The following is a 27,729-nucleotide window of genomic DNA, read 5'->3' on the forward strand; positions in this document are numbered from 1 at the left end:
AATTATAATACACTATCGACAGAAAAATGATTCTTGCCGTTATTTTAGGGATGTTTTCGGTCTGTAAAAATGTAACTCTAACAAAGAAAGTGTCGACCGGTGCCAATGAACCAATGTCTGGGCAGCAGACGTGACCTTCTGCGTTTAAGCTCACGGAGCCAGATGGCTCACAACTTTACCATTCCTCGTCACTCTTTTTTTCTCACTAAACCACTTGGGCCAAATCCCCAAGAAAATGCAGCAATATGCGAAGAGGGTATTGATAAACGGAAAATAATACATCATTGCTGTTCGCTTTCAGAAAGCAAGTACAGTTTGAGGTAGACAGAAGACTGAGCGGAGAGATGAGCAGGGATACAGATTATGATCTGAAGAAATATCACACTAAAACACAAAACATAGAATGGGAAAGTGCAGATTCACCAATGATGACTGACATTTTGTGGACGGAATGTATACACATGCAGACAGGGAGACTGACAAACAATTCTAAAACAAGGCTTTTCGAAGAGAGAGTCCTGCAACTGACTAGGAAAGCAAGAAGTCAGCAGCCAACACTCGATGGACAGTCATCTTAGTTGCTAAGTAGCCAGCTAACTCAGCAGCCAGAATTGCTTTCAAGGGCCAGGGAGGAATTCAAACAAACAGACTGATGCAAATGTGATTGAGAGCTCTCAAAGAATAAACCAGACCGTATGTTTCCAATAATTCCCGACGTCTCGTTTTTGTCCAACCAGCTTGACCACTCAAGCCACTCGCAGAACAAACAAGTAACTGGCCAGACGACTGGTCAACCCGCCAACAGAGCAAACATGAAAACACCGTCCTCGACAAGGTTGAATCACGCCGCACCCCGTCTATGGTTTAGTCAACTCGTCAACCCATTCCCCAAACAACCTTTTTGCAACGTTCCCTACCGGTCTGTCCCACCTTCCATGCTACCGGCCGCGCATCTACTAACACATCCCGTGTCGCGGGCCACGCGACCAAATCGCCCGCGGCTGTTGGATGCTGACTTCTCTGTTATATTCATTCCTCGGCGTTTCGCTACTTTTCACACTTGTGTCATCAGCCATCGAGTGCAAATCATAATAGCCGTCATGCTGTTGTAGTATGACGCTAGTCTAACATGGCAAGAGATCGAAGGATTGTGGACACACTAGACATGAGAAAAGGGGATGAGGAAGTAGAACCCTTCCGCTGTAATTAATTAAACGATATTGAAATTGCAGAGTAATGAAGGGGGCAAAACCTCCGATAGAAGGGATGCTTTTTAAGTTTATGGTACAAAGAGGCGGGTATATGGGATCCCTTGGGAACCATAGGAATTAATCGCAGATGACTGGTTTTTATTTCCAGTTAATCGGGCCTTGGATCACCTGTCAAGGTGGAGGCGGGACGTTGCTGGGCAAGGACGGGGGAGAACTGGCTGGCTGGACCGAGAGAAGGGGAGGCGGGGCGGAGTTTAATGGCAAGAAAGGAGAGGGGGAGAGTTGCAGGAGACGATGCTGGATTTCTATATGTCCCTTTTGACTAGTTACATCAGTGCAATGATAGGGAATAAGCGGTAAACTTATCTGATTTTTTAAAAGTATGTTAAAGTTACAACTTTGTTTTTTTTTATGAAACAGAATAAAGTATTACAAACACAAGCATTAATGCTGTTCTTAAAAAGTGGCATTATAGACTACAATAGAGTTTCCGTGGCGCAGAATGGGGTAGAAAAACCCGGAGGACGAATATTTTCCAGGACCGACGAAAATGAAGAAATTCAGACGGCACAACCCGTTGAACAACAAAAGGATGACCATGGTGGATTTACAGACAGATAAGACAAACAGACCGATAGGCCACTGATAAACAAACAGTTGGTGGTTACACGTTTAGGAGTGCCAGAGCTCGCTGGGATCCTGCAAGGTACAGGGACAAAATGAGACAGTGTTTACGGGACACTTTGCATGAATCTCGCTCGTAATTGATTTTGTATCTTCAACAACGGCAACTGTGCCTGAAATATTCAAAGGACAACCGCTATCGCTTACTCATAAACAGGTGTAAACTTACTAGATCAGTGGACCGAAAGTTTATCTGAAGTAGAAAGGATAGAGGGTAGGAGTTGTATGACCTGCAAAATACGATTGTGATTATGCATCCCAAGATGGCGGCAGGCAGGTTTGTCGATAAGATTACGAAAGACAAGCTGACAAAAGAGAGTAAAAATTCGTAATGTCAGCGTTGAAATTTGAATGATCCGGGTTAAGAAGAAGGCGTTAAGTGGACAATTTGATGGAGGGAGATAAAGGAAGGTAACGCAATGTCGGCATAAAAAGCGGAAAATTACTCCAACATTTATGTACATTAATTTGGCCGCTCTTCTGAGACATTAACAAGGGTGGAGGCTGCAACGATCCGTACGTCCCCCCTCTCAGATGTTGGTTGCAACTACAGCTGTTGTCTGGAGCAAACAAGGCAAGGGTATTCGGTCCATCTGTGCTGAAATGAAATATCATCCACTCAACGATGTTACACTTCGAGTACTGCTGAGAGCGTGCTCGGGAACTCAAGCGCAGACCCGCGAGCGAGGAGGCCGGCAAAGTGACGAGTCCCGTCGACTACCGGAACGTGTTGCGCGGGCAAATTCTCCACCACAACTTTCTCAATTATCTTCGGGGTGAACGCGGAATGTTCTGGGGAGCCTCTCTAGTCATTGGTACCCTATAATCACCAACGATGAGCTTGTTTCTAGGGGGGCCTTAATCGATTCTTCGCTTGCCTCGTCACGTGTTCATTATTCGGCACTACGCTCATACCGTGCTGTCTTACAGGGGTACCAACAACAAAAACAAGTCGCACCAAAGTTTCTCAATCACTTAGGTAGTGTCTTTGACACTCAAAAAAGGCGTGCGTATCGCTACTTTTCTTAATTTAAATCCAAGTAGTATATTAGTTAATAAGTTTTTTCCCCGGTGTAGCTTCTGGTTCGTGTCTGTGTTGCTTAACTCAGCGGGCCAGGCATGCGATACGATGGGGCGTCAGCACTCGCCGACTCTGCTCCCGAGTCATTCGATGCCGCAGTATCAGACTAATGAATTGGAGACCGGTAAAATATGAATTACTTCTGATTAATTTACAAGACAACTGTTTGACTTTTCGTCTTGTGTGTGTGTGTGTGTGTAGAGGAGCTGGCCCTCCATGTGGTCGGACGCATCTCGTCTGGTGACTTTGGGAGTCAATTTGCCAGATTATTCCACAAAAGCGGAGACGAGTCTTTTCTGCCAAAGACAAGCAGCGTCCGGGTCCGAGAGCCACCCGCCACCCGGTATCCCCTGGTCCTTGCCACCCGTCACATCTCCCCCAGACCGGTTTCCTTAATTTTTCTTCCCCCCGTCCGGGTGCCAACCCCTGTTAAGTCGGGTTCACCCGCTCACTGACACAAAGCGCCGGGGCGTTGCGCATGCGTGGATCCCACCTGTTAGAAGCGGCGCGTAGTTTGAACCCCGCGCAGCCGGCGTTTCGGCGCGCTGGACTTTTCGATTTTTTTAGGGCGGGGGCGGGGGGGCTTCGCACCGTTCTTCTCCTGCCCCGCCGGACTTTTTCTCCCGACATATGGTGCTCAATCAGGCTTTGCTGCCACGTGCCGCTTAATGTAATGAATTGCTCTCGTGAAATACTACCTCGTGGTGGCCTTTTCAGCCCGCTTGCACCGGGTTTTCGCCTCTGTTTTTGCTGAAGAGGCTGTCTTTGGGGCCGTAACTCCGGTCGCTCCCTGTTCCCGAGGAGTGGCTGCAGAAGCCACGACCAATCGCGTGGCGTAAAAATCAATTAGGCGCCTGTGTTTCGCCCATCTCAGTTTACAAAAGCAATCGAGTCGGATACATCTCGGGGAAAGAAGAAAAGAAGAAGAAAAAATGCAGGGACTGGGATTCTGCCAGTGTATGACATAGCGTGCAACGCTTTTTTTAGCTGGTTACCTATATATGCATGGGGTAGTCTTGTTTTGTCTAACTCACTAGTGGTTGCTGGTGTACGCGCATGTAAAGCTCGGGGCTCGCCAGAGGGGCAGATGTTCCCCAGTATCGCAAGCGAACTCCCCAACTAGCCGGAGCGAGTTTGGTTCAACCCATGGTGGCTTGTTTAACCGACGTGCATCTGTTGCCAGGCGAATGCCCCCAGGTATATAAGGGCCTGGACCTCGCCGGTCGCGCCGAGATAGTGACACCATCGTAACGTCCTTTGCAAGTCGTCTGCAAAAGCACTGGCGCAAAAAAAAAAAAAAAAAAAAAAAACCGCGAAGTGCGCGTCTGACTGGCTCGACAACTTAAGGTTTGTTTTCTGTTTTGCGGTTTAAAGTAAATATGACTTTACACTGCGCTGCCGATGCCTCGTCGTGAAGGTTTCGGATCGTCATCGAATAATGGGCAAAAGCATGAGTCAAAATTGATCAAAGGAGGGACTTTTTATTTTAAGGAGTTGACTCATTCGGCATCACCATTCGATTGTAATCATCAACATCCCTACACCAGGGAAACAGTCCGTGAAATCTAAGATTCAAACATCAGAGACGGCGTGAACAAATAAGCGTACCACGTCAAACAGGAATCAAGCCAAGGCCAACGTGCAAGTCGATAAACTTTGCAAAGACATCCCGAAAGTCCAAAGAAGACTGAAACAATTTTGACGAGGTGACAAAGACGACTCGGGCCAGCCCATCAACATCATGCCCAAGACAGTCGAGAGTCCGTCCGCATCGCCGTCCTCACCGGCCAGCTTCCATGCCTCGGAGGCCCTCCTTCCCGCAGGTTCCTCGCCACTTCTCGCCTCGTCACACCACCAGCATCAATCCGCCGCGGCTGCTGCGGCGGTTTTTGGCCTTCTACCCCCGTCGTCGGTGTCTAAATCCCTACCGGTCAGCGTGGTAACTCCTAGCGGTAAGTTGGTCATTTTTCCATACCTTAAATTTTCTTTGAAACGTGAGGAGTTGTGTTTTTATTGAGAGATGTTTATTTTGCACACATCCACAAACTTCATTGACCTTGGCTTTATCATCTAATTGTTAAACTCATCAATTTTAAAAGCTGCGGCGAAGTTTACTTCGTTTTTTTTCTTTCTGCATAGGTGAAATTTCGTTAGACACAATGTTGGAAAGATTTCCTTACAAAAGGAAGGAAAGGTGTAAACCAGCAAGCTACAAAACCAAATCCCTTAGTGACATGACGAAACATTTCAATACAAACAAATTTAACAAATAATAGCAAATAAAAAATTATTGCGATTGCTCTCGGCAGAGAGCAAGAAACCTAAACAGGCAAAGTGTGGGTCAACTGCGGGAGCCCCCCGCTTGCATAATTATTTACATTTAGACTTTCTATCAAAAAAACAGTAACCTTGGCCTTCTCTTATTTTAATTTAAGATAACCATACAACATGAGGCAAACTGACCTCTCCCATGTTTGGTTAGTACGGCTGCTGCATTCTCACTGACTTAACAGCAATGCTTAACCTTAACCTCCCAGGGTATATGTAAAATCACATTGAAATCGGAGGATTTGGGACTGTTGTGGTGGATATAGAATTTTGAAGAAGTAATGGATGGTTGTACATGCGTCAACTAAAACTACGAATCACATCGTATCCAAGAACTTCCGAACACGCATGAAGTTTTGCATGCCGAGAAAGAAATGAAGCATAACCTTAGATGCCCAACTAGCCAGCCCAGAAATCTGAATTGAACATAAGAAAAGAAAAGGTTAATTTCTTGCAGTGCTTCGAAGAACAAGCAACAAAAGGAATGCATTCTGAAGTTGAAATGATCAGGAGGGTAAACACGTCCAAGTTGTAACGGGAAAATGTTATCCTTTTGCTAATATCAAGGGACTTTCTATGGAGACCGCCTAATGTTGTCATTATTTGATATTCAGTTTAACGTAATAGTCGTAAATACTTTTAAGGCTATACTTGTATAGTTTGGAATACTCAGACCTGTAGTAAACCCCCTTGACAGAACGAGCACCTCGCCTGATCGCGAACATGAAATCTGCAAGGAGCTCGATTCTAAATTACATCACTTCGGCTTCGGAGGGCTGAAATTTGAACGTTGTGTAAATTCGCCCACTCTTAAACTTGAAAGAGCCTAAATCCCCAGCAAGCCGTCGGTGTTGGCTGCTAACTTTTTTTTACAATTTTTATTTTAACTACCTCTGTGTTCTGAGCCGAGAGCCGAAAGAGAGCAGGCGCGCCAAAGGGCCGCTTCCGTTGACGGACAAGCGGCGATGCAGACCGAGGGGACTTGGGGAAGGGGTGTGCGAGGCAGATTTCTTCGATGAGTGAACGGTGGGCTCATATCATCAGAACCGCTAAACCACTTCACTAAAACTCGTTACTTTTTTCCCTGGCACCTTCCCAACGACCAGGGCCTTGTAGAAAATATGTCATTGCTTTATCTTTTATGGCCCTTACATGAATTTTTAAGGCATTTTTAAGCGTATGAAATTTGTGCGATGTAAATTATGATTGTTCATTATTCTATACACAGGACCACACCGATATGCAAACGGATCGTGTCGGTAAACATACCCCTCAGACTAAGGGAGTAATTTGTAATGAACGAAATAGCTTTTGATTAAGAGTTTCAAATTCTAAAATTCCTGGCGCTCATTGTTACGTTAGGATCCACTGCGACAGGAAATCGGTTGTTTTTGCACACAGATAAGATTAATGCTAACTCATCTGGATTTGTGAAAAGAAGGCAAATCAGAACTGAAGGAATAGGGACTGTTAAATTTTCACTTTGAAATAGAAGTTCACGATCGGTCCATTTGTTTTCTTCCACATTTGCCATTTTATACTAGGCGTTTTTCTTAGCATTTCTTATGATTATTTTACTATTACTAACCGACAGTTAACACTGTTATACGACTTTGTATTTATCACAGTAGTCTTGGGGTGATTCAGACGTGCACCCCGGGATTTCAATCACCACACTGACCGCCTATGAAATGAATGTTCTTCAAACCTTACCCGAATCCCAAGTACAAATAATACATTGTAGCTACTGCACTGAAAACGAAATAAAAAGAAAGAACATTTCGAAGCCAATGCCGATACCTGACCAGAGCACCGGAAGTTTACACCTTGAAACCACTATGTCTGAACCGTTTAAAACGGATTTAAGATGTTATTTTCCGAACTTAATTGAAATTAATGGAACTGAAATCAGAAAGAGAGGTTTCCGCCCAGGAGTTTTGCTTCGATAGGCCTACGTGAAACAACTTATTGACATTAGATCATAAATTAACGGCTGATTATGGCCAGAGGTAGTATTAGTCCCTAGAAGTAAAAGTATCAAAGAGTATAAATTTTGATACTTTTGTCTAAATATTTTGTCTAAATATTTTGTCTAAATATTTCATGGCAAAAGACAGATCATGAGAGAAAGAAGTTGGTAGAGTATGCACTGTGAATGAACGTTGGAACGCTAGCCTCGCCACGCGGCCAGTGTTTTTGCCGTTCAAACTAACTAAAACCTAAAGGTGAACGGTTAAACGACTCCGTTTTTTAAGGATTTAAACCTCATTTGTATTCTGAATGTATTCAAACATTTTAGAGCTATTTGACTGTCTCGACGTTTGTGATTAGTCATGCTATGTTCCTTCCGTGGTTTGCATAAATTAGCATATATGAAGAGAACTCATTTAGTTAGTAGTCAAAACGTTTGGAGTAAGATACATCTTTATTTGCCAGCTTTGTTGCTAAACATTTGAATAAACTGTCTATGCCGACAGTCTTATGGGAAGGTCAGGCTGAAGTAGGGTCTGCAAAGGACTTCGATCCGTTTAATACATTCCAGAACACTCGTCTGCTACGTTAAGTTACACAATATGCTGTTGGAAGTATTTTCCAATTTAAATACCAAACTCAGCACGTTTGATTTCAAATCGAGGAGAGGCCAATCGAGGGTCCACAGGGGTGTCTCGGTCCCCTTTGGTTAAAGTCACCGTCTCGGTAATTATCCCCTGGAAGATGAGAACTCTCCTGTTTCATGGTGTATAATTTGCCGTTTACACAAAATGTATTCAAGTACAGCAACAGTGGCCGCACGGTGGCGCTTGTAGATTCACACCATTTTGTCAGGCAATGTGACGTTAAAGTGTATCTGACATGTTGCAACACTATACTGAGTTCGTCTAATAAAATGAAGGAAATGGCGCATGACTGTGACACAAACGGACGTCGCTAATCGATCGCTTCAGTAAAGCGAAAGGAAAATTGTAGAAATCCGTCATATAAATGGCACAGGTGAAAGTTCATACTATTATTGTATTCACTTATGTTCAGTCTTTTAATTACTTTTTTGAAAGATTAATCTCGGCAATATGAATGATTGGTAAAACGGCTGGGAAGGGCTTCTTGGCAACAAACTTCTATCTCAGTATGGGTGCAGCGCGCAAGTTATGATTTTCATGGAAATTTGTCCTTTAAATATGACAAATATAAGAAAAGACAATAAAAAACAAAGAAACGAAACCGGTGCTCCGCGCGAACATGCATTCAGCGACGAGCATGGCCTTTCGCCTTTGACCCTCGGTTGACCCCTTGTCAGTGGATGCATGGGTTTAACTCTCCCCGGCGCACATTTTATACATCAACGGTGTTTCTTTTTTTCTACGCGGCTGGATTAGCCCAGCACGTGCCCTCACACCGAACATTTCAGTGGCGTCTGCCCATGTCAGACGGTAGGCTTTGAGGCCAATTGTCGCAACCTTTTGCGAGCACGTGGCTGGCGATCCTCCTTTCCTCCGGACCATTTATCTGTTGGTTTGTCGATTACAGCTCGGTTTCTCGCCCTCCATACATCATTTTTTTTGGCATTTGTAATTGCGCGGTTGGATTTCAACAAAAGACGTCAAAGCTTCTCTTTTTTGATATTGTTGGACAGCCCATTCTGGGTTCATGCCCAGCTGCTTGCGTCACTGTGTGTGTCACGGTCTATGTATCTATTTCTTTATCACAATCTGTCACTGTCACTTTGAAGATTAACTTTCTTCCTCAAGCCTTTCACTCTGGGTTTCCGTCTAAAGATTGAGGTTTCAGTGCTGCTGTCACTATTCCTGCAACCAGTTTATCAGTCAAAATTTAATTAAGTTCTTCCCCGTAGTTTCGTTGCTCTCGCTACCTGTTAGTGTAGGTAATGACAAAAGAAACGAACGCCACAACAAAGATGGACCTTACAAAATGCTACCACACGGAACATTCGCCAGAAATAGCCTCCCCATCAGCAATATCATCTTCAAGGAAACCAACAAGATAATTAAAACCTTTAAAGAAGCAAAAATAGCAACAGTTACAACGAGAAACCAACAATGACAATTGAAACAGCAACAATTTTGCAGTTACTCCAGTAAAATCAACAGGAAAACCAATCTTTACCACAGATGGAAAACGTCCCGAATAAAGAAAACAATAAATAAACAAAAAGGCAAAAAAGAAAAGCACATGAAGAACCGAAGAAGACATAAAAATCAATCGTCGCAACAGTTCAAAACAAAGCGGCCATGGAATGAATGAAAAATAGAGATATATACATTTATCGCATGTTACTCAGGGTTTTACCCCAATTCATTGCTTTCGTTCTTCTTGGTCTCCGAGTCACAGAGGAGCAATTTCGCCCATTTTACGCCCGTTTAAGTTTTAGTGGAGCGAGGGTTTCACGCAAGAGCAGTCATGTATCACATTACGAATTGTGACTCATAAACGCACACTTTATTGATTCTTTTTAGTTGTACTCGTGCGCATAAAGACATCAACAATCCACTGATAGGTCGAGTGTGGAACCCGAAGAAACGAAAAACGCGGTTCATCATCAATCAGCAAGTTGTATGCGATAACACAGTTGTACTTTGCCACTCGGGCATGAATCAACCCCTCGCACGCCTCCTCCAAAGTTGTAGTTCTCCCCCCCCGGCCTGTCCTTTGTACGGGAACAAACACGACTATCGCCGGCACTTGTCTGCGGGCGCAGCCCGATGCTGTAGCTGCGGACGAAACTTTCACTCCAGCCCGACACCCTGCCGTCCAACGCCCTACTACCCCCAATAAAATCTCATAAAAATTACAAGTGGCAATTAAGCGCTTTCAGGAGCTGTCACAACGCATGTACGTATTCTGCAGTATCGAACTGGTCAGAATCGATGCTTGTCAAACTGAGCGGACGCTAAATGATTTGATCTGCATTAACACCGAATGCGACACTATGATAATGTTGGACATTGTTGCGTCTGACGGGGGGAAAAGAGTCCAGTGGCGAGTCACCGTCGATCCCCTCCAGGCAAAAATACCCAGTGCTCGCCGAAGAAGTCGCTTTTGTCCCGTTGAGTTTCAGCGGGTGGCGTGGAGAGTTGAATAAATCCACTAGATAAACTGGCATTGTTCGGTCCGGCTAACCGGACCAGTTTTGTTATTGTTGTTGTCCTTGTGTCTACGTCTTCACACGAGGTGAAGTTTTCTGTTGTTGGGCATCAGCCGGGGGCACAGTTAAATAAACTTGGCCATAAATTATTGATGACCAAATATTATATGAACGGGTGTAAGCGTGTTTGTGCTGGGGGTGTATCCGCTCTGAGAAAAACAGTTGAGGGCGTTCTAAAGGCGCGTGTGTCTGGTAGACATGCATGCAATATTTATCATGCCTGGCTACCAGGAGTGTATCATCCCTCATGTATAAAGTGCATGTGCTCACACTTTTCTTGATATCCATTAGCGGAAAGCAACCATATATATGTAATTACACATTGTGAAAATGAGTGTATCTTGGTACAATGGTCTAGAGACAGAGGCATTCATTGGGAGATTCAAATAATCTTACGACATCCCCTCCATCCTCCTTTGACAGCTTCATGCGCGAAAGTGGCCAAATGTCGGGGTGAATTACAACTAATACAAAAATTTTCCGGCCACCAAGCTTTCCCCTTATTATGTGCAAGGGCACACCTTACTATTATTTCATGCAACTGTTATATTTGTCCGGCACAAGGCGGCGCTAGCCAACCGTGATTTCATGACACTGACCCCGGTGCTACCATCAGACGAACCCGCTAAAACCTTGGCACAAACGAACGAGGGAACCTTTGATACAGCCCCGTTACACATCCATATGTTCCTCTAGCGGGTGTTATTAGTTCTTGACCTGGTGGACAAAGACCCAAGTGGGTTTGTAAAAAATCTATCGGTATTAATTTATTCATAGCCAAGAGCAAATTGAGTTCAGTGGTCTTTGTAATTTTAATTTGTGGTTGGCAATTATTGTTACATGTAGTGCGCGCACGTCTGGCGGTATTAAGCTCAATTTTTAACTGGGGACGCCTTCTACCGAATGTTGAGAAATGAAACATAGGAAACCTTCGTGTCCTTTCAGCCTGAATTACGTCGCGGGAAGTATCAAAACAGCATCCTTACCTTTCAGGGAAAAAACCCTGAAGATGCTGTAGTCAAGTCTTGCAAGTCAGGCACGACTCAATCACAATACATCCGTCGCGCGTTATTAATTAAATTAACGTTTGGTTTGTCATTATTCGCCTTTTGATTTGACTTTTTGATGAACTACAACTTTATCGATCAAAGTGGCGCAAACTAGGACACAACCTGATTTTCCTCACTTGAAAATACAATCTCAAATTTCATAAAAGTTAATTTGAACGGACGTGCCTCACAAACAAAATGTTTTAATGCATGTTTATTTCAAAGTATTTGACTACTAGTGCGCCTGTGTACAGGTTAGCGGAAAGAAGCTGAAGGGTATAAAAAGCGTTCGCAAGAGTGAAAATATTCATCATCACCGGACAAAGTTTCTGGAACTAATGCTTTCCAAGGGTGGTGTTATTGCAATAAACCTTTTCGACGTTCGCAACGCATTATGGGTTTGGATGACAAACAAAGCATAGATGTTACGCACAACCCTATCGGTGAAGTGTGCCTGCAAAACGTTAGTATGTTTCCATTTTGTTTCATACACCAGTTCAAGCCATCCTCTTCTCACAGAGTGTTGCATTATAGATTTGGGATGAAGATATTTACAAACTTCGAAGTTAAAAGCTTAGCTGAAAAGTAAACTTCAGGGAATCCCCTCCAACAACACAAGTTTTTGTCCTGGACCGTGCTTTGACTAAGATCGTGAATATCAATGCCCAGGTATTGGCCAATCAAATCACGACCTGTAGCTCGTTCATACAGCATTAAAAGATCAACGTTATTTTCAGCCAGAATGAATAGTGCCCTTAAAAAAAGAAATTAAGGGTGATTTGTCTTCTTGCAAACATTTCAAAATTGTTTGTTATTTTGAAATCCTTCCTTATATACTACGCATGCATCTGTGAGGTGATGAGCAAATACTTTAAAAATAATCTGAAGACAACTGAAATTGATTTTTTACTGGTTCACTTTTCCCTTTGGTTTATGCACAAAATACATGGCTTGTTTGTCATCCGAGCCCCATAATGCATTGCGAACGTTGAAAAGGTTTATTCTGCGACTAGAGGGAAGAAAGAGAAATTCGAATTCATTAGGGCAATTCGGAACATGTGTCATTGGCGATCATCCACGGTAATTTCGGCTCTCCCTATTAATCTGTTCCTTGCGCCGGTCATTAGCCCGCGCGCGAAAGGGGACGAGGGTGCCCGCTGACCGCACACCGACACGCACTTGCGGTCCGCTGACAAAAGTGGGGCCCGTCTTTAAAGTTAAACACACACGGACACAGAGCTTCCTCACTCCCTCGGGCAGGGATTTCGCCGAAGTTTGGTTCGCAACGCCGCTGTAAATGAAAGAAAAAAGAAAAAAAAAAGAAGGAGGAAGGAAAAGAAACGAAATAAGGCAACATGCGGCTGAGAGAGGACACATTTTACAAGTTGCAGCGAAATAAGAACTTTATCCCCCAAAGTTGTGTAATTGTAAATTTTTACGAGGGGCACGCGCGTGCACTGTGTGACAGGGGCTATATACCCTTTTTATCCCATTTTGGGATGGCGCTACCTGAGGATATGCGCTTAGGTAATGTCAACAATTTAGTTCTTCACTTCTTAGTTGCATTCCGGTTAGAATTCAACCACAATTAGTCGTCGGCCCATAACTCTACGCGAGTACCCTCAAACTTTAATGTTGCAAATTCACAGAAATGAGAAACTTAATAATTTCACTTTGTTCAACCGAAAATTAAATCTGAAATCTAAGATTTTACGGAGTTTCTTGTCAAGTAATGGGAAAATTTGGGATTAACTGGTCCAATGACTGACATACTTTAAATCAAAAAAGCAGATCCGCTGCAGAATCCGCTTTTTACAAATTGAAATTTTGCTTTTTATAATTAAACTGAAGACTTTGCGGCAGCATTTGGTAGGCCTATTGAAATGAATAGTAGGACAAAAGGAAGCTTCGGCATTAAGCTTCAAGTATATATTCACAATTGTGTCTCACCGCATTTCACCTGTACATAAAATGACCGGTGCCTTCACCTTAAAAAAGAGTGAAACAGTTGACCGGAGACGGTCCTGAACAGCGAAATTCCTAAGGCATCCTTTCAACGCGTTCCAAATGCTCAGGGAGTGAAAGCGTGACTACCCTTGCGCCACGCGAGCGCCTAGCGTTGTCCTCAGGCACACCTCAACGGTACCGCCAGCACAGAAACCTACTTGTGTCTGTCTAATCACGCACCTGTTGGATACCCAAGTGATTTGGGATCGACCACTCTGATTTTTTTTTTACTTCTCTGTCCTTTTTGAGCCGATTACTGTTATTTTCTGGGCCGGCAACTAGTCCCCGAACAGTCGTCACGTTTAAATGTTTACGGCCGTTAATGACCCTGTTCCCGCGTGCTGAGGCGGAGAAGCGTGAAATGGCCGGGTTGTCGCCGGTCGGCTCGCGGCAGAGTGGCCCGGATGAACTCCAGGTCTTACCAACCATGGGGTTGGGTCAGAAAAGGTTTGTGTGAGTGGAGTGGGAAGTTTGTCAAAGACAATTTTTGGTTTCAAAATTAAGGTCGAGGACTTTAAAGTGACTTTTCTATTTGGCTGACGAGGAATGTTTGGGGGCCAGAGAGCATTTACATTGTGCCACCTTATCTTTTGTCACTGTTAATCGTATTGTCACTACCACCCCGCATTGTCACTCTTGGACAGTGCTCTCGTAACTGGCACAGCCACTGTCACAGTACAGTGCATATCCGTCTTGAACAGAAGCAACCCTTCATCGGCTGAACAGGACCAGGTTGGTCGGGAGTGTTCAGCTTGCTGGTAGCGATACGACCGCAACGCGGGCTTTTCGGGCTAACGCGGGCTTGGAAAATTGCGCCCTCAATTGGTCAGCTCGGGGCGCATGGGGTCCGTTTGAAATTCCAAGAGTCCTATTCCACACTTGAAGGCCTCGTTCCGTGAGGGGGGCATTCCACAGTTTTGATAAGACATATAGTTTCAAAAACACAACAGCATCAACCTCCTATAGTTAAAATTCCAAGAGGATGTTTCAGGAGAAAAACTACCAAGTAATCTCAAAATTTTCTGTAGAAGCTTAAGATGGGGGTTGTGGGCCTCGATCAGGAGGGGTTGCTTCCGTAATCTTCATTACTACACAATATTCATCAAACTTAGCAAAAAAACAACAACCAAAAAACAAAAACACCACAATCCGCTTAACTCTAAAATTGGGGAAAAAACAATCAGTGTTTGTTATTTGGGGATTGACACAGTCAGTTCTTACCATCACTTTCGTTGCAGTCATTAAAATCATCAACACCATCAATAACATCATCCAAGTACTGACGTTACTGCAGGTTTTGCAGAGTAATTTGGCTGAAATGAAAAAAATAACCGCCTGAATGGCAAAAAGCGAATTTCCTTTCAGCCGTGCCTTGGCCAGATAAACACAAGACGAAATATATTAAAGAAAGAACATCCTGTCATAGCAACTTACACTGCCAACAAATTTAAAATGTGGCTCTGCATTTAACTAGTTTCACAACTTGAAGCCTAGTGAAATTTCAGGACAAATCCAGCGAAATCCATGACTATGTGTTGGATTATCTCAATTGAAAGAAGCTGTACAATACTTCCACAATTATGATTACAAAAACAGGATGACTACATTAGTGGCTGCACCTTGAAAACGGCAGGATATCAGTGGAGAACAAAACATGAATGCCTACTTCAAAAACAAACACAGATTTCATCTGAAACTACAGGGTTTGGAAAGTATTCACTGAAGACGAGATTCCCCAAAACCAGACCACATGCGATATTCCAGTTTAATTCGTCATAGCGAGAAAAGGGTTGTAATGAAACTCAATTCAGACATGTAATCCATACTTGTTTGATAGTAATTAGACTTTTCAATTTGTGCAAGAGCCCATCCGACTTCCGCATCGAGAAGAAGAAAAGCGGAGAAGAGGAATTGAAGAAACAAAATATATATCCCGGACATTTGGTTTTCTGCCCCTCAGCCCATCTCCTCAATTCGATTCCAAGTCTAAGTAATTCGGTCTATACTGCGGATTAGTGCGGGACCTAGCCTCACCGGGCTCGCATTTCAAGACGAAGTCTTGTGTGTGGGTGTGCTAAGAGTGGTACTTTGCCGACCGTGATGACACAGCACCGGCCGAGATGGGTAGGCGATGGCGGCCCGACCGCGTCGAAGACGCGGAACGTGCCTGGGCCAGCACTGTGATGGGACTCCTTTCGGCAAGGGATACCAACCATTTTAAGATAATTAAACCGAGTTATGAGGTAACCCTATCCTGACAATCAATATCAAGGACAGTGTAACGAGCATCTGCTCCTTTCAGTCGTTTTTATGACACAGATTTATAAAAGCCTCTATGATTATATTACGGAAGAAATCCAGCTACTGACCGCAAATCATGTCGATATTTCGATATTGCCGTCCGTGTGAGGTTACTTTTTACATTATTTCGTTCATTATTTCGCGTTGATTTTCGTTATGTTTCATTGATATAATATGTGTAGGGTTGATACTCGGTCATTGTACTGCATTGATATTTGTTAATTGTTCTGTGTCGATATAAAATGTCTTCTATGTCTGGACTTTCATGTAATCTTTTAAAGCATTTTTGTGGTAGTGTCACTGAAATTGTCACTGCAAGAAATCAGGCTGCATCCGAATCTCTCGTCTAGAGCTAGGTCTAGGTCTTCATTCCATTGGAAATGTGTGGAGACGCGCAGACAATAGACCTAGCCGTAGCTCTGGAAGCCCGTTTCGGACACGGCATCAGTCTCGGTTTCTTTCTTGTGCACTGCGAAGACACGTGACGGTTCATATTACACAGTTTAAAGGTAAATCGTATTCGTTACTGAGAGAAACTAATTTGTTTATGCGTTTCCATCTACTGGAATACAAAATTTAAGACGTCTCGTTCACAGGTGGTTGTTTGTTTTAGGGCATCCTCGTTCCCATGTCACTCCTGCGCTTCCACAGATACTCTTCACACGTTAACGGCAAACCTCGTCAAAAGAAATAGGATGAAAAACAAAAAACAAACAACCCAACAAACAAACAAACAACAACCAGTTAAAGTGACACACGTAACGGATCAGAAACATACAGGAAAGAAGAAAACGGTCAATCTCACAGACAGAGCGTCGACTAGGCAAACAGGCGCCAGAAACTTTCCCTCATCGGACCAAATTAATGTTTTCGACTTTAAAGAGCCGTAAAAAAGGCGGGCTGAGTGACTCCCAGCTTACGGACCAAAAGTGCCGCTCCTTCCGAATCACATCCAGAAATAGATACACGCAGAGGGAGAAAACCGGGTCAATCGTGTTTTGAATGTAACGCCACACCGAAAGGATTAACCCCTTGTCGAATTGAGCGAAGGAAAGGAGACAAGAGGAAGTTACAGGGGAGATAACAAGAAAAGTCTGAGAAAAAAAAAGAGAAAAAAAGAGAGTTGACAGTCTAGGTGAGGAGGAATTTCATTCCGGGTCTGGTTACCACCTCCGAGGTTTCTAACGCGACCTCAGCTCGAGAGCGGGAAAAAGATCAGGAATAAACTGGTGACAGGAACGACGTGAGTAATACGCGAATTTAATCAGAGGTTGATAGGCGCTCTCGCCCCAGGTGGAAAAGCCATTACACACGAGGCTGCTGGGGCGATTACTTACGTTCGTCCGGACAAATTAACTTTTTTTTGCTACGACAAAGTTACTTTATTTTCATTTCATTGAAACTCTTCCTAACTACTATGCGTACCGGGCAAGCAGTAACGAAAGACAACAGAGAAAAGGTTTTCTCTCAAGATGAAAGATTGTTAATTGAGGCAGATTAACAGTCGTTGTCAACGTATTCTGGTGTAATGTATTATTCACTTGAAACATGCCACACTCCACGTTCCAGACGGTGGGTCACTCTTGGTCGTTGGTTGTACGATTTCCTGAAGCGAGATCCAGTCAATCCGTCTTACTTAGCTGCAGCATGAAATCACACACAGCTGTAAGGGAAGTGGCTGCAGCCACTGCCAAAGACCCGTGTATACATTTCGAGCCGAAGCCATTTAATTTAGACATGGCTCAATTAATTGCAGGACAGTGTATGCAGCTCCGCAGCTAAACGCTTGGTGGCTCAGAGTAGGGTAGTTTCCTCTTTTTTTCCCAGCCACAAGTCGCCTCTCAGATGCAAACACACGCAAGGCTGAGCGGCGTATTATATTTATGACGGCCCGAATAAGTTCAACTTCCTGGAGAGAAATCCCCGCATCTGTTATCTGTCGTTACTTCCCTCCCCCTCAAGCCACGTCTCCTAACCATTCGGTCACTCGCTAAGTAATTACCTTCATAAAGTCTCATCCCTCCCATGAGCCATCTCGAACTCCCCACCGGTTTTGTGTGTACACAGGCGAGGCCCGATGAGACCGCATCAATACGGCTATTAGTTGATACAATCCCCGGAAAAGACTGAGTTAAACTCATCTCTTTCGCCCGAGTGAGGACGGAGACGAAGGAACAAAAAGTGGGAAGGAGCGAAAAAAAAAGAAGATCGCCGGATGCTCTTCACTTGGCATAACCACCCCGCTGGTGAAATCATTAATTTTTACGCCACGCGCGCGAGGGAGCGGACGTCAGCGGTCAGGTCTGACCGCAGGGTATGCCGTTTACCACCCATCCGATTCCCATGTAATTCTCGCTAGACCTTCATCATCATCATCATCATCATCATCATCATCTGCAGCAGCAGCACCAAATATTCCTTCAGGGACGTCCCCCCCTCTTCCCTTCACAGCTTATGGTTCTCATCTCCTTAATGGGGTGTCAGTGTTGGGCGGCATTTCGCTTGTTAGAATCACACTGCCCCCCCCTTTCCTTCGGTTCTCACCGCCAAGCGATTCCTTTTCTTAACAGTAATCTGTAATTTGTTACACCTCGCCGTGGTTGATACAGATCATATAAAGCTGGCCTCCCGTACACACTCGTGTGGAGAAACCGCCCGAGGGTAATGGCGGAAATCATCGTTTTGTTCCCCTACGGGCTATCATCGGTGCGAGTGCTGGGTCGAGGGGGCCGTGAGCAAATTGATGGATTTTGTTTAACTTGGGGGAAAGGTGTCGAACAATACACCGAGACGAATCGACTGTGATTTCTCACCACCCCCCAAAACCCCATAAATTGGTACCTGCTAAAAAAAAGGACAAAAATGTTGCAATCATGATTTAGCAACAGCACAGATATGATAATCCTCAACGGCATGATTGTTAATCCGGATAAACAAGAAAAACAAATGCTTCAAAATGTCAATAGTGGATATTTTGACGAGCATCGAATAAATATCAGCTGCATTCAGTAGCAATGGTCCTTCGAGAAGTGCAAGATAGCTTCGTGTCGTATCATTCGCGAAGTGACTGGCCTAATATACACGTACGACAATGGAGCAGTATAGGCCAGTGTATTTTTTGAGTAAATTTTCAAAAACAATCTGTCACTTCAACTTATCTTGAAATAGGAGAAAAATACGAAGAAAAAAAAACCTGAACCGAAGTTTTAGATCAAAACTGTTTCTCAGTGCAGCATTCCTGCCAAAACAGCGCAGTAATGACCCGGAGATTGCGGAAATTCGTACGCAGATAGTCAGCATTTATAAATCTGGATTCGCATAACCTGGATAAGCCGCGGTTTTTTTTTTATCAGAGCACAGACTTTTCCTTTAACATTCACGAGGGCCTTTTCAATCATTGACAGCAGACGGTTCGACGATGAGCGACGCAGCTGTCGTTGACTATGCCCGGAATCGGGACTTGATTAAAGGAAATAATTCGTCTGCTTCTGTTATTAATAAATACAAATAAGGTGCGAATAAAATCGCGAGAGATAGTAATTGGTTTTTCGGTTGGTATTTTCTTTCTTTTTCCCCCTTCCTGTTTCTCCTCTCGATCCACGCGGGTCCAACCGAGGTGATGAAGGCTGTTTGGGTCTGCTCGGGATTGTTTAATCGTAAAAGAAGGGTGGGAAATTAAGGCAAATAATCTAGGAAATTGGGCGTCAAACATGTGATAGATCGCAGCAGGTTCCCAGCACACACGTACCCCTACGCACGCACATCTCACACATTCGAATCGGGTTATATCGTTTATATGCGTTTCTTTGTTCAGCGGATTTCAATTAACAGCTCTGGGATGTCTCTGCTCCTTTTCAATTTTTCGACCCTCTGGGGATTCTATAATCATCGTTTGATTTGAGTCTGCTGACGACGGATTTATTTCAGATGTGTAGTTGTAAAAGTGAATGACCATTGTTACCTTGCAACGAAACTTCAAAAAAAAAAGTAAACCACAAAAACTAAATATATAAATAAAACAAAATAAAAAAGGAAAGGGAAAACTAGTCCTGAAAAGTTTTGAATGTGATTAAAAAACAATAATAATGCGTACAGCATCTTGAACACTTTTAATTGTAAATATGTAACCTTTTAAAATTAAACACCATTTTGGGAAAAAAAACGGGTCTCGGTGTTTAGAAACTGCTACCGCCGATGAAACGTGTTTTTGTGTCTTCCTTTTAACATTAAAATGTGTGATGCATCAGTACGGCTTTGTTTAACAAACAAACAAAACAACGTGTTTAGCTTTGGATTACTAACCCCGCAACACGTTCACGAACCGTTACCAAGAAGGCGTTAAATATTAACACCCGTTTTTACAGCGTAATATAGTGGTGCAAATTTAACACCGAGTTACAACCACTGTTGCACGTGACATGATGTTAACATAATGTGGTGTTCATTTGTATTGGTAGAATGGTTATTCAAATGTGAAACTCACCACGGAAGAAAAACGACACAACGGTTTTTACAGTGGTATTAAAATGGTTATAAGATCATCCAAAATAGATTCAACTATCATAACTTTCTTTGCTATCGTAAAGCCTCGATCACAACAATAGATGGGTAGGCCTATAACATTTTAAAGAAAGCGACCTCAGATGGTCAAAAAGTGACGCCACCATTCCACTGTTGTATAATGTATTCCAACACACAACAGCAAAACAGGCAATGCCGGAAAACATCGAGAGCTGAAACAACTTCAGTAGTCGGCAATAAAGGTAGAGGGCCTTGATCCCCACTCCCTCCTCTGTCAAGCGAAACCCGATTTAGCCCCGCCCTCTATAGCCTGTCACTCTTTTTTTTCGCCCAGAGCGAACTTTACTTCAAACATTATCAGACCCGTTCAGCTCCAGCGCCATGGTTTTGTCCCGGGCAGCGATCTCTTCTGGTCGCACGCTGAGTTATCACGAACTCGCTGTGGAGATTAACCGCCTTAATTACTCCCTAAACATATTTTCGGCCCACTTTTTTTTTCAACGTCCCAGCGTAAAACGCCGCACGCAGAGCCGATAAGATCCCGGTCCATGTAACGAACTGGCTGAAAGATAGGTTGTTATGACTTCGGTGACAGATTAGGGAGGGGAAACTGCAAAGCTAGTGCGGCTGTCCTGGGAAATGATATTTTTCAGAACTCGACCTTTTAGTATTTTTTCTCCTGCCACGTCTCTGGGGACTTTAGAGTGTATGAAGCCCTCTCCTTGTATTAGGAAGATTGAAACTAATGATAAATGCTTCCGTTGATGATTATTCGTTGTCATCTGTTTCGACGTAGTCGCTCTGCACTGGCCCGGTGGGACAGGCGAATTTGTTAACTTTGGCGTGCATTGTCAAAAGTTATTTCGCGCAAACCGAAGTCACACCACGGCGTGTGTTGCCTCTCAAGACGTAACAGTACACAGAGCTTTGTTTAAAATTTCCGCGCATAAGTCAGACGTGTATAAAGGTCTGTATGTTGTAGAGCCTGCACCCGAGCTGTGGTTGTATATCTCTAACTTAAATGAACATAGGAGACAAGGTAACGCCAAACTATGAGCTTAAGTGCGTACATTTCTACACTCTTTTTTTAAATTCCCGAACAGTGATATTGAATAACCCACATGACGGAGAAACAGTGATTCTTCACCAAGTCATGCTTTAAAATTGCAACGTGTAAGATTCGAAAATTCGATGTACCAGTATTAATTTCAATTGTGCATGGATTATTACCACCTCTGTTGGTAATGCTGATTTCATGAGTTGACTCAATCATGGACTGCAGAAAATCGTAATCTTTTTAAAATCCTGTCACTATAAACGTCCGAAACAGTCACCTTGCTTACAAAATACACTGAAAAATCCTTATTAGTAATTCTTTTTCTTTTTTTACTTTAAAAAATGGGGAAACGGTTAAAATGAATGCGTTATTATATACGACAAGAAGAACAGACGTGAAGGATTCATTTGCAACAGCAAATACTGCCTCTTCCTTGAGTACCGGGTAGCAACATACAAACAAAACTTTGAAGTTTGAAACGATGACGTATGCTGCATCGAAATAACAACTTTTAAACACGAGAATAATGATTCACTTCGGGCTACTGAATACACATCTGCAATGGGGAGAAAGGCGACACGCCGCCTGCGTCTCTACCATCAAGATGAATTATTAAGGTAATCAAAAATTAGCCAGAGATATCAAAAAGGAAGCGGTATAGTCGAGGAAGATAAATTATGGCATGCGACGTCCGTTTATACCGATGATTAGATGTATCCCTCGCAGAGATACCAAAACCCTCCTCCTGCCCAAGATTAATCAAGTTCCGGGATGAGTTTTTTACGGCCGTAAATTTCGACTCAGGATCGGACCGGACCGGGCAAGCATGGAGCCCTATCATTAGCTTCACCGGTGATGGTGAAGCTATTAAATAACAAACAAGGAAACCCTAGACCCCCGCCGACTGATTAAAATAACGACATTGACACTAGCTTTCTTGATAATTAAATACCACTGGAGGAAATATGTGTAAGTAATCAAAGTGATTTGCTAACGTATTCCAATTTTCCAGATGCGTTTGGTTATAGGCCCCGTTGACGTATCCACGGAGCTTAAAGTAGTGATAAATTCTCCATCTGATATCTTTGCAATGCCACTGCAAATCTGACGAAGATTACAACCGCTGAAGCAGTCAAATACAGTTCTTTGCCATTGCAGGCTTTAGATTACTGTTTTGGGAATGCAAAGGACGACGACGTGCCCTTTCAGAATTGACACAGACCTAGATGTCAAAGACATATTTTACAACCGGCAGTAAAGCGCCTTCAATGTTCACTTTCAATGTTTACTCACAACCTTGGAAATTTCCAGAAATTGCACAATCACGACGTTAGAAACACCAGCAGGGTGGATTTTGTCTTCCCTTCGGTACTGGACCGACGTGATAACATATAGCCATGTGTGTGTATTATAATAGAGCCGATTTTCTGTAGTTATGTTTCAGCATAAAAGCTTTGGCTCGATTTTCGCTTTTAATTTTAAAGCTCTTCATCATTCCATAATTTTTCCTTTTGTCACATTGGTACCGTATGTGGCTTTTTTCACTGTAGTTAATCCTCCCATTATTTGGGTGATTGCTTTGCTTTCTCTGTTTTGTTGTCTTAGGTATCTCAAGGATGGGGCTTTGTTGCTTCTCACCGTCAAAGAATGTAAAAATCTCTAAAAATTAACTCTAGTACCTCGAGTCTAGTATTAACAGTCACAGACAGTTAAAAATTCCCTCAACTTCTCAGAGTACAGCACGTAGACGTTGCATAATATGACTTTAATTATTGGACATGCTTGGAATCATGAACTTAAGCGGTCGTCTAAGTTTGTCCTGTTTCAGCTATACTTATCGTTAAAATATCGTTGCGTCTCTAGCACTCGGTGTAGTTTTTTGGCATTTGTGTCTGCGGCCATGTATGAATAACCTGGCTACGACCGCAAATAACACACAACTCTACGTAAGCCACTTGCTTACGGCTTCAAACATTTGCCGTTGACGCTTGTGCCATCACCAGCCGCAGACATGTCACACGAGGCGTTTTGTTATGTTTCATCTATAGCAAGCGCCGAGAAAGTGCCATTCCACTAGTTACCACCGTCGTTTCATTAACGAGTTTTCTTTTTAAGAAAACTGCTGTGTGCAAGCTTAAAGGGGAGAAATGCTATGATCGGTGGGAAGGCCTTAATATGCTTTTAAGAGCGGAAAAACAAAATGTTGCTCTCGTCTGGTTTTATCGTTACAGTGTCGGGGAGCAACGCCCACGGCATGATCACGCCCTCTAACATCACCTCGTCGTTAGGTGAGGAACTACTGATGGATGAGTTGATGTACAACCGGCGTCGCCAGGTACATGCAGTAAGCATCACGCCCTTCTTTGTTGGTTGCAATAATAATTATCCACTTGAACTGGTCGTGCTCAAGGACTCTTGCGCAGAGTCGCCTGAATACAACTGTCACAAACAGAACCTGCTGTGACTCGCTATTCGGAATCGACTAGCACCGGCGGTTGCTTTCAGGAGCACCAAACCAAAGATCTTTGTCTTGGCGTTTCTGTACCTGATTCGGAATTGGAAGACCAGCGACGTCACTTTGGACTTGACCGACATGACGTGGATGCCTACTTTACAAAAGTTACTTCTGAGTTGTGATATGGACTCGACAAAACCATCAGCATTATAATGTTGGGACTCGTTACGTGACTTGATACTTGTGACTACAAGTCGACAAACATGTAGTCGAATGACATAATGACAGAACTGATTTGTGCACGGAATGAAATGATCTGTGACTTGTGACGAAATTTGACAGCTGATTATGACTTAAACTGATTTTTATGTCTCATACTGAACCTTGGTATAATCTCCTATCTCAAACGTGGACATACAGTCATTGCGACAAAAGCAAGTCATATACCGGGCTCACGGAGGACACGTAAAAAGTCTGGACTCGCTATGCCCTTATTCAGCCAACATGGGTTATTGAAGCCACCGGCGGCCATCTTACTGTGCCGAACACAAAGGTAATACAAAGGCTTGCTTGCCATTGTTAACCAAGTCGTTGGTAGCAACAGCAGTTATAAAGGCACAACAGCCAGCGATCACCTTTGTACTCGACACGGTAAGACGGCCGCCGGTAGCTTCATTCTATACCAGACCATTGCGAGTCCGTGACCAGCCAACGGAGACGCAGATGACGAGACTAAAGACAGCAAGTCGTATCGAAACTCGATCTTACATCGCTCAGGGCACGGACACAATATAAAACGGGCTTTCGACACAATTAGACAGACATGACTCACATCTCTTCAACTTCTTCCTTTTCTTGTGCGTTTTCTCCCTGCAGCGGCGAAACCGAACTACTTTCACACCGCAGCAGCTCAGCGAACTGGAGACGCTTTTCTCCAAGACGCATTACCCCGATGTATTTGTCCGCGAAGATCTCGCAATGCGCATCAACCTCACAGAGGCCAGGGTGCAGGTAACAAACAGAAATATTTACACAGAGAAGATGCCTCCGTTCACAAAACTAGCGCTCTATACGTTCTTCCTAACGAAAACTGTTGTTTAAATATGTTCACTTTTTCTAATTAATACACCAAGAATGATACCAGTTTCTCCAATCCCTTAGTGATTAATATGGTCTTTGTCGGTAAAAGCACGTTCATAAAAAGAAATACGAAACAAAACAAAAATCCCGGTATGTAACAAGTGGCAAGCATCCAAAAAGTAAACTGTCATGTTAAGATAACAGTCGACTAAGATAACAGAAGGGAAAAAGATGTGAGTTTAATATCTGTGAGTTTATAAGAAAAACTCCAGAAAACCAAGCCGTGTGAAAAACTGTAGTGAAAAACTTCTGTCCACGACTGTCTTGTCATCTGACATAGCAAGTTTCTCAAAGATTTTTAATTTCTTTCGAACACTGGCATCATTTCAGGTGTGGTTCCAAAACCGCCGGGCCAAGTGGCGCAAGATGGCCCGTCAGAGGCTCGGTATCGACCCGTGGCGCACCCGCCAGATTGCCGGCACCTACACTGGAGCCGCTGGTAACGTCGGCTTCACTGGCAACCCGTGGCTGGCTGCAGCGGCCGCGGCGGCCGGGGCGGTCCGGCCGCCAGCACTTACGTCGACCTCAGCCGGGTTTCTGTACAACGAGACCATGGCAAGAGCAGCGCATAACTCACTGCGAGAAAGGTGAGTGGTTTTGGATCTAATGAAGTATCCTTCCAATCCTAATTCGAAAAGTTGTAACACTTGAACATGCAAGCATTGAGTAAGCACACTTGTAACTACCATAACCAACTTTTATACTTCAGAGTAATATGCATAGACCCTTACCCTTCTTCCAAATCAAAAGAGCTAAAATAGGTTGATAAACGCAGTCCTACTCCCGTAATCAATCGCTTGTGATATTGATAGTGATATAAGTTTGTATACGCCTTGGATAGGGACTGCTTCACAAATGTCGCGGTTAGGATACTACACATTTACACATCTCCAAAAATCACAACAACATCTCTGGGGAGCGGAAAACAATTGTTGGGGGGGGGGTTAGCAACCTCGAACGGTCCCCCTATTGCTCCCAGTGTGTACAACTGTGCTGCCTGAATTCTAACTAGGTCATACCCAAATGAACAACCTTAAATGGCCTGCAAGTCTGCTGCCCCCTGTTAGCCAAACGGTATCACACTGTGGACTACATTACAAGAATCAACAATGGTCATCATGAATGACATGTAGCCCGAAGGTAAATAGACACTGTTTTCAGTGGCTCCAGAAAACCTCTACAGTGGGCTTACAGAAAAAAAATTCGAAATTGTAGCCAGAGAATATCCGGCTTGGAATTGGCCATAATTCAGAAATCCAAATTATTGGACGAGGTCATAATGAAAGAAATCTGAGACTAACAATCGACTCACCCTGTCATTCATCTTTACAGCATGCTCGCGGTTGCCGCCCTCCGCGAGGGGGCAGGCATCCCGCACCTCCACACAGGGCTCCCTCTGTCGGCCTGCGGCTGCCACGTGGCCTCCGTGACTGCCAAAGACACCAAGGACGACGTGCTGGGGGGCGCCGCCAACGGTGACCTGCCGGGCACCTTTAGCTCCTGCAGCGATGACAGCGTCAGTAGCTCCAGTGTGGCGGCGCTGCGCCTCAAGGCCAAGGAGCACGCTGACCTGGTGCACAGGGAATCTTCTGCCAAAAACAGGGACAATGTTTAAAGCATTTTTAAAGTCAATAATCAACAAAATACTTCGAGGGGAGAAGGTAGAACATCAGGAATATCGTGAGAGTTTGACTAAGAGAACTGTCGTTCACAAACGAATATGTATAACGCTGACTAGCTGAGCCATTTCTATTGGCTGAGTGTAAACTGGTTATTCCAGATGATCACAGTTGGAATTGCAGCTGAGGAAATGCAAAATAACGTTCTCGCGCAGTTTTAGTTCCAACCTTTTTGTTTAACTCGAAGGCAGGAAGTTGGGTTGGCCATAATGAAGTAATCAGATTCAGCTCTAATGTCATGTGGCTTTTTCGTATAAAACCGTGACAAACCACATAAAACGACAATTTTTGAAATGATGATTTTTCTGCAAGAGGTGTGCAGTATCCAATTATTCATGCCCTCCCGTGCAATTATATATATTTTTTTTGTTGTCAGGCCGTGATTAGACCAGACGTGACCTGTAATTCTCAGATCTGTGGCATCAAAGTCACGAAAGTGCAATTTCCTATGTTAATAAAGGTGTTCAGTAGTTTGAGTTCAATTCGAAAGTAAACAGCAAAGAAGTCCATGCATGCTTATCGCTACTGGGGAGATCCTGAGCAGAAAAAACTCAATCATTCCATAATTCATCAAGGCTTACACTTCGCAAAAAGTGCAATAACATCAGAATCAAGGCTTTCCAAACATCACACAAACACAAAGTGGTTTGAAATTTCTCGGAGGCTGTACACATATTCTCATTTCGGTAAAATGGTGTACATGTCCAACGCAGTAGCTCTGAATGGCGCCCCCAGTGTAATTTACAAGGGAATCAGTTTACTCGTCTCAAATGTATGTCACCTGCGTACTTGTACATATTTATGGTCGTAGTTGAGATTTTATGCGCCAGCCTTGTATTAAAATAGACATCATTATTACCTTGGTTGAGGGTAGATTTAGATTGATCAGTTTTTGATCATTCCTTTCTTCTGTTAAAACCGAATAAAGATTCAATTGTACATATTACAAGCCGTGTGATGTGACAGAATGTACTCATTTGAAAAAAAAATTAAAGCAAAGATTGTTCATTGTCCTTTTGTCAACTGAAAAGGCAAACCTGACTTAATTCAAGACT

General features: G+C 43.6%; 1 protein-coding gene across 2 annotated transcripts; it reads left to right on the forward strand.

The window, feature by feature from the left end:
- The first annotated feature begins 3,732 nt into the window (after positions 1 to 3,732).
- Positions 3,733 to 27,623, forward strand: LOC110980833 (uncharacterized). 2 transcript variants are annotated; one of them, XM_022237851.2, is made up of 5 exons: positions 3,733 to 4,928; positions 23,632 to 23,735; positions 24,732 to 24,866; positions 25,326 to 25,582; positions 26,328 to 27,623. In XM_022237851.2, exons 1-5 carry the CDS (start codon positions 4,718 to 4,720, stop codon positions 26,608 to 26,610), a joined length of 990 nt encoding a protein of 329 aa, XP_022093543.1. In that variant the 5' UTR covers positions 3,733 to 4,717; the 3' UTR covers positions 26,611 to 27,623. The 2 variants fall into 2 exon arrangements, with proteins under 2 accessions (XP_022093543.1, XP_022093535.1); XM_022237843.2 differs by having other exon boundaries at positions 3,735 to 4,928; positions 23,632 to 23,744.
- The last annotated feature ends 106 nt before the right edge of the window (positions 27,624 to 27,729 follow it).

Source organism: Acanthaster planci, linkage group LG18, assembly GCF_054643075.1.
Source record: "Acanthaster planci isolate LZ-2023a linkage group LG18, COTS_SCS, whole genome shotgun sequence".
Lineage (NCBI taxonomy): Eukaryota > Metazoa > Echinodermata > Asteroidea > Valvatida > Acanthasteridae > Acanthaster > Acanthaster planci.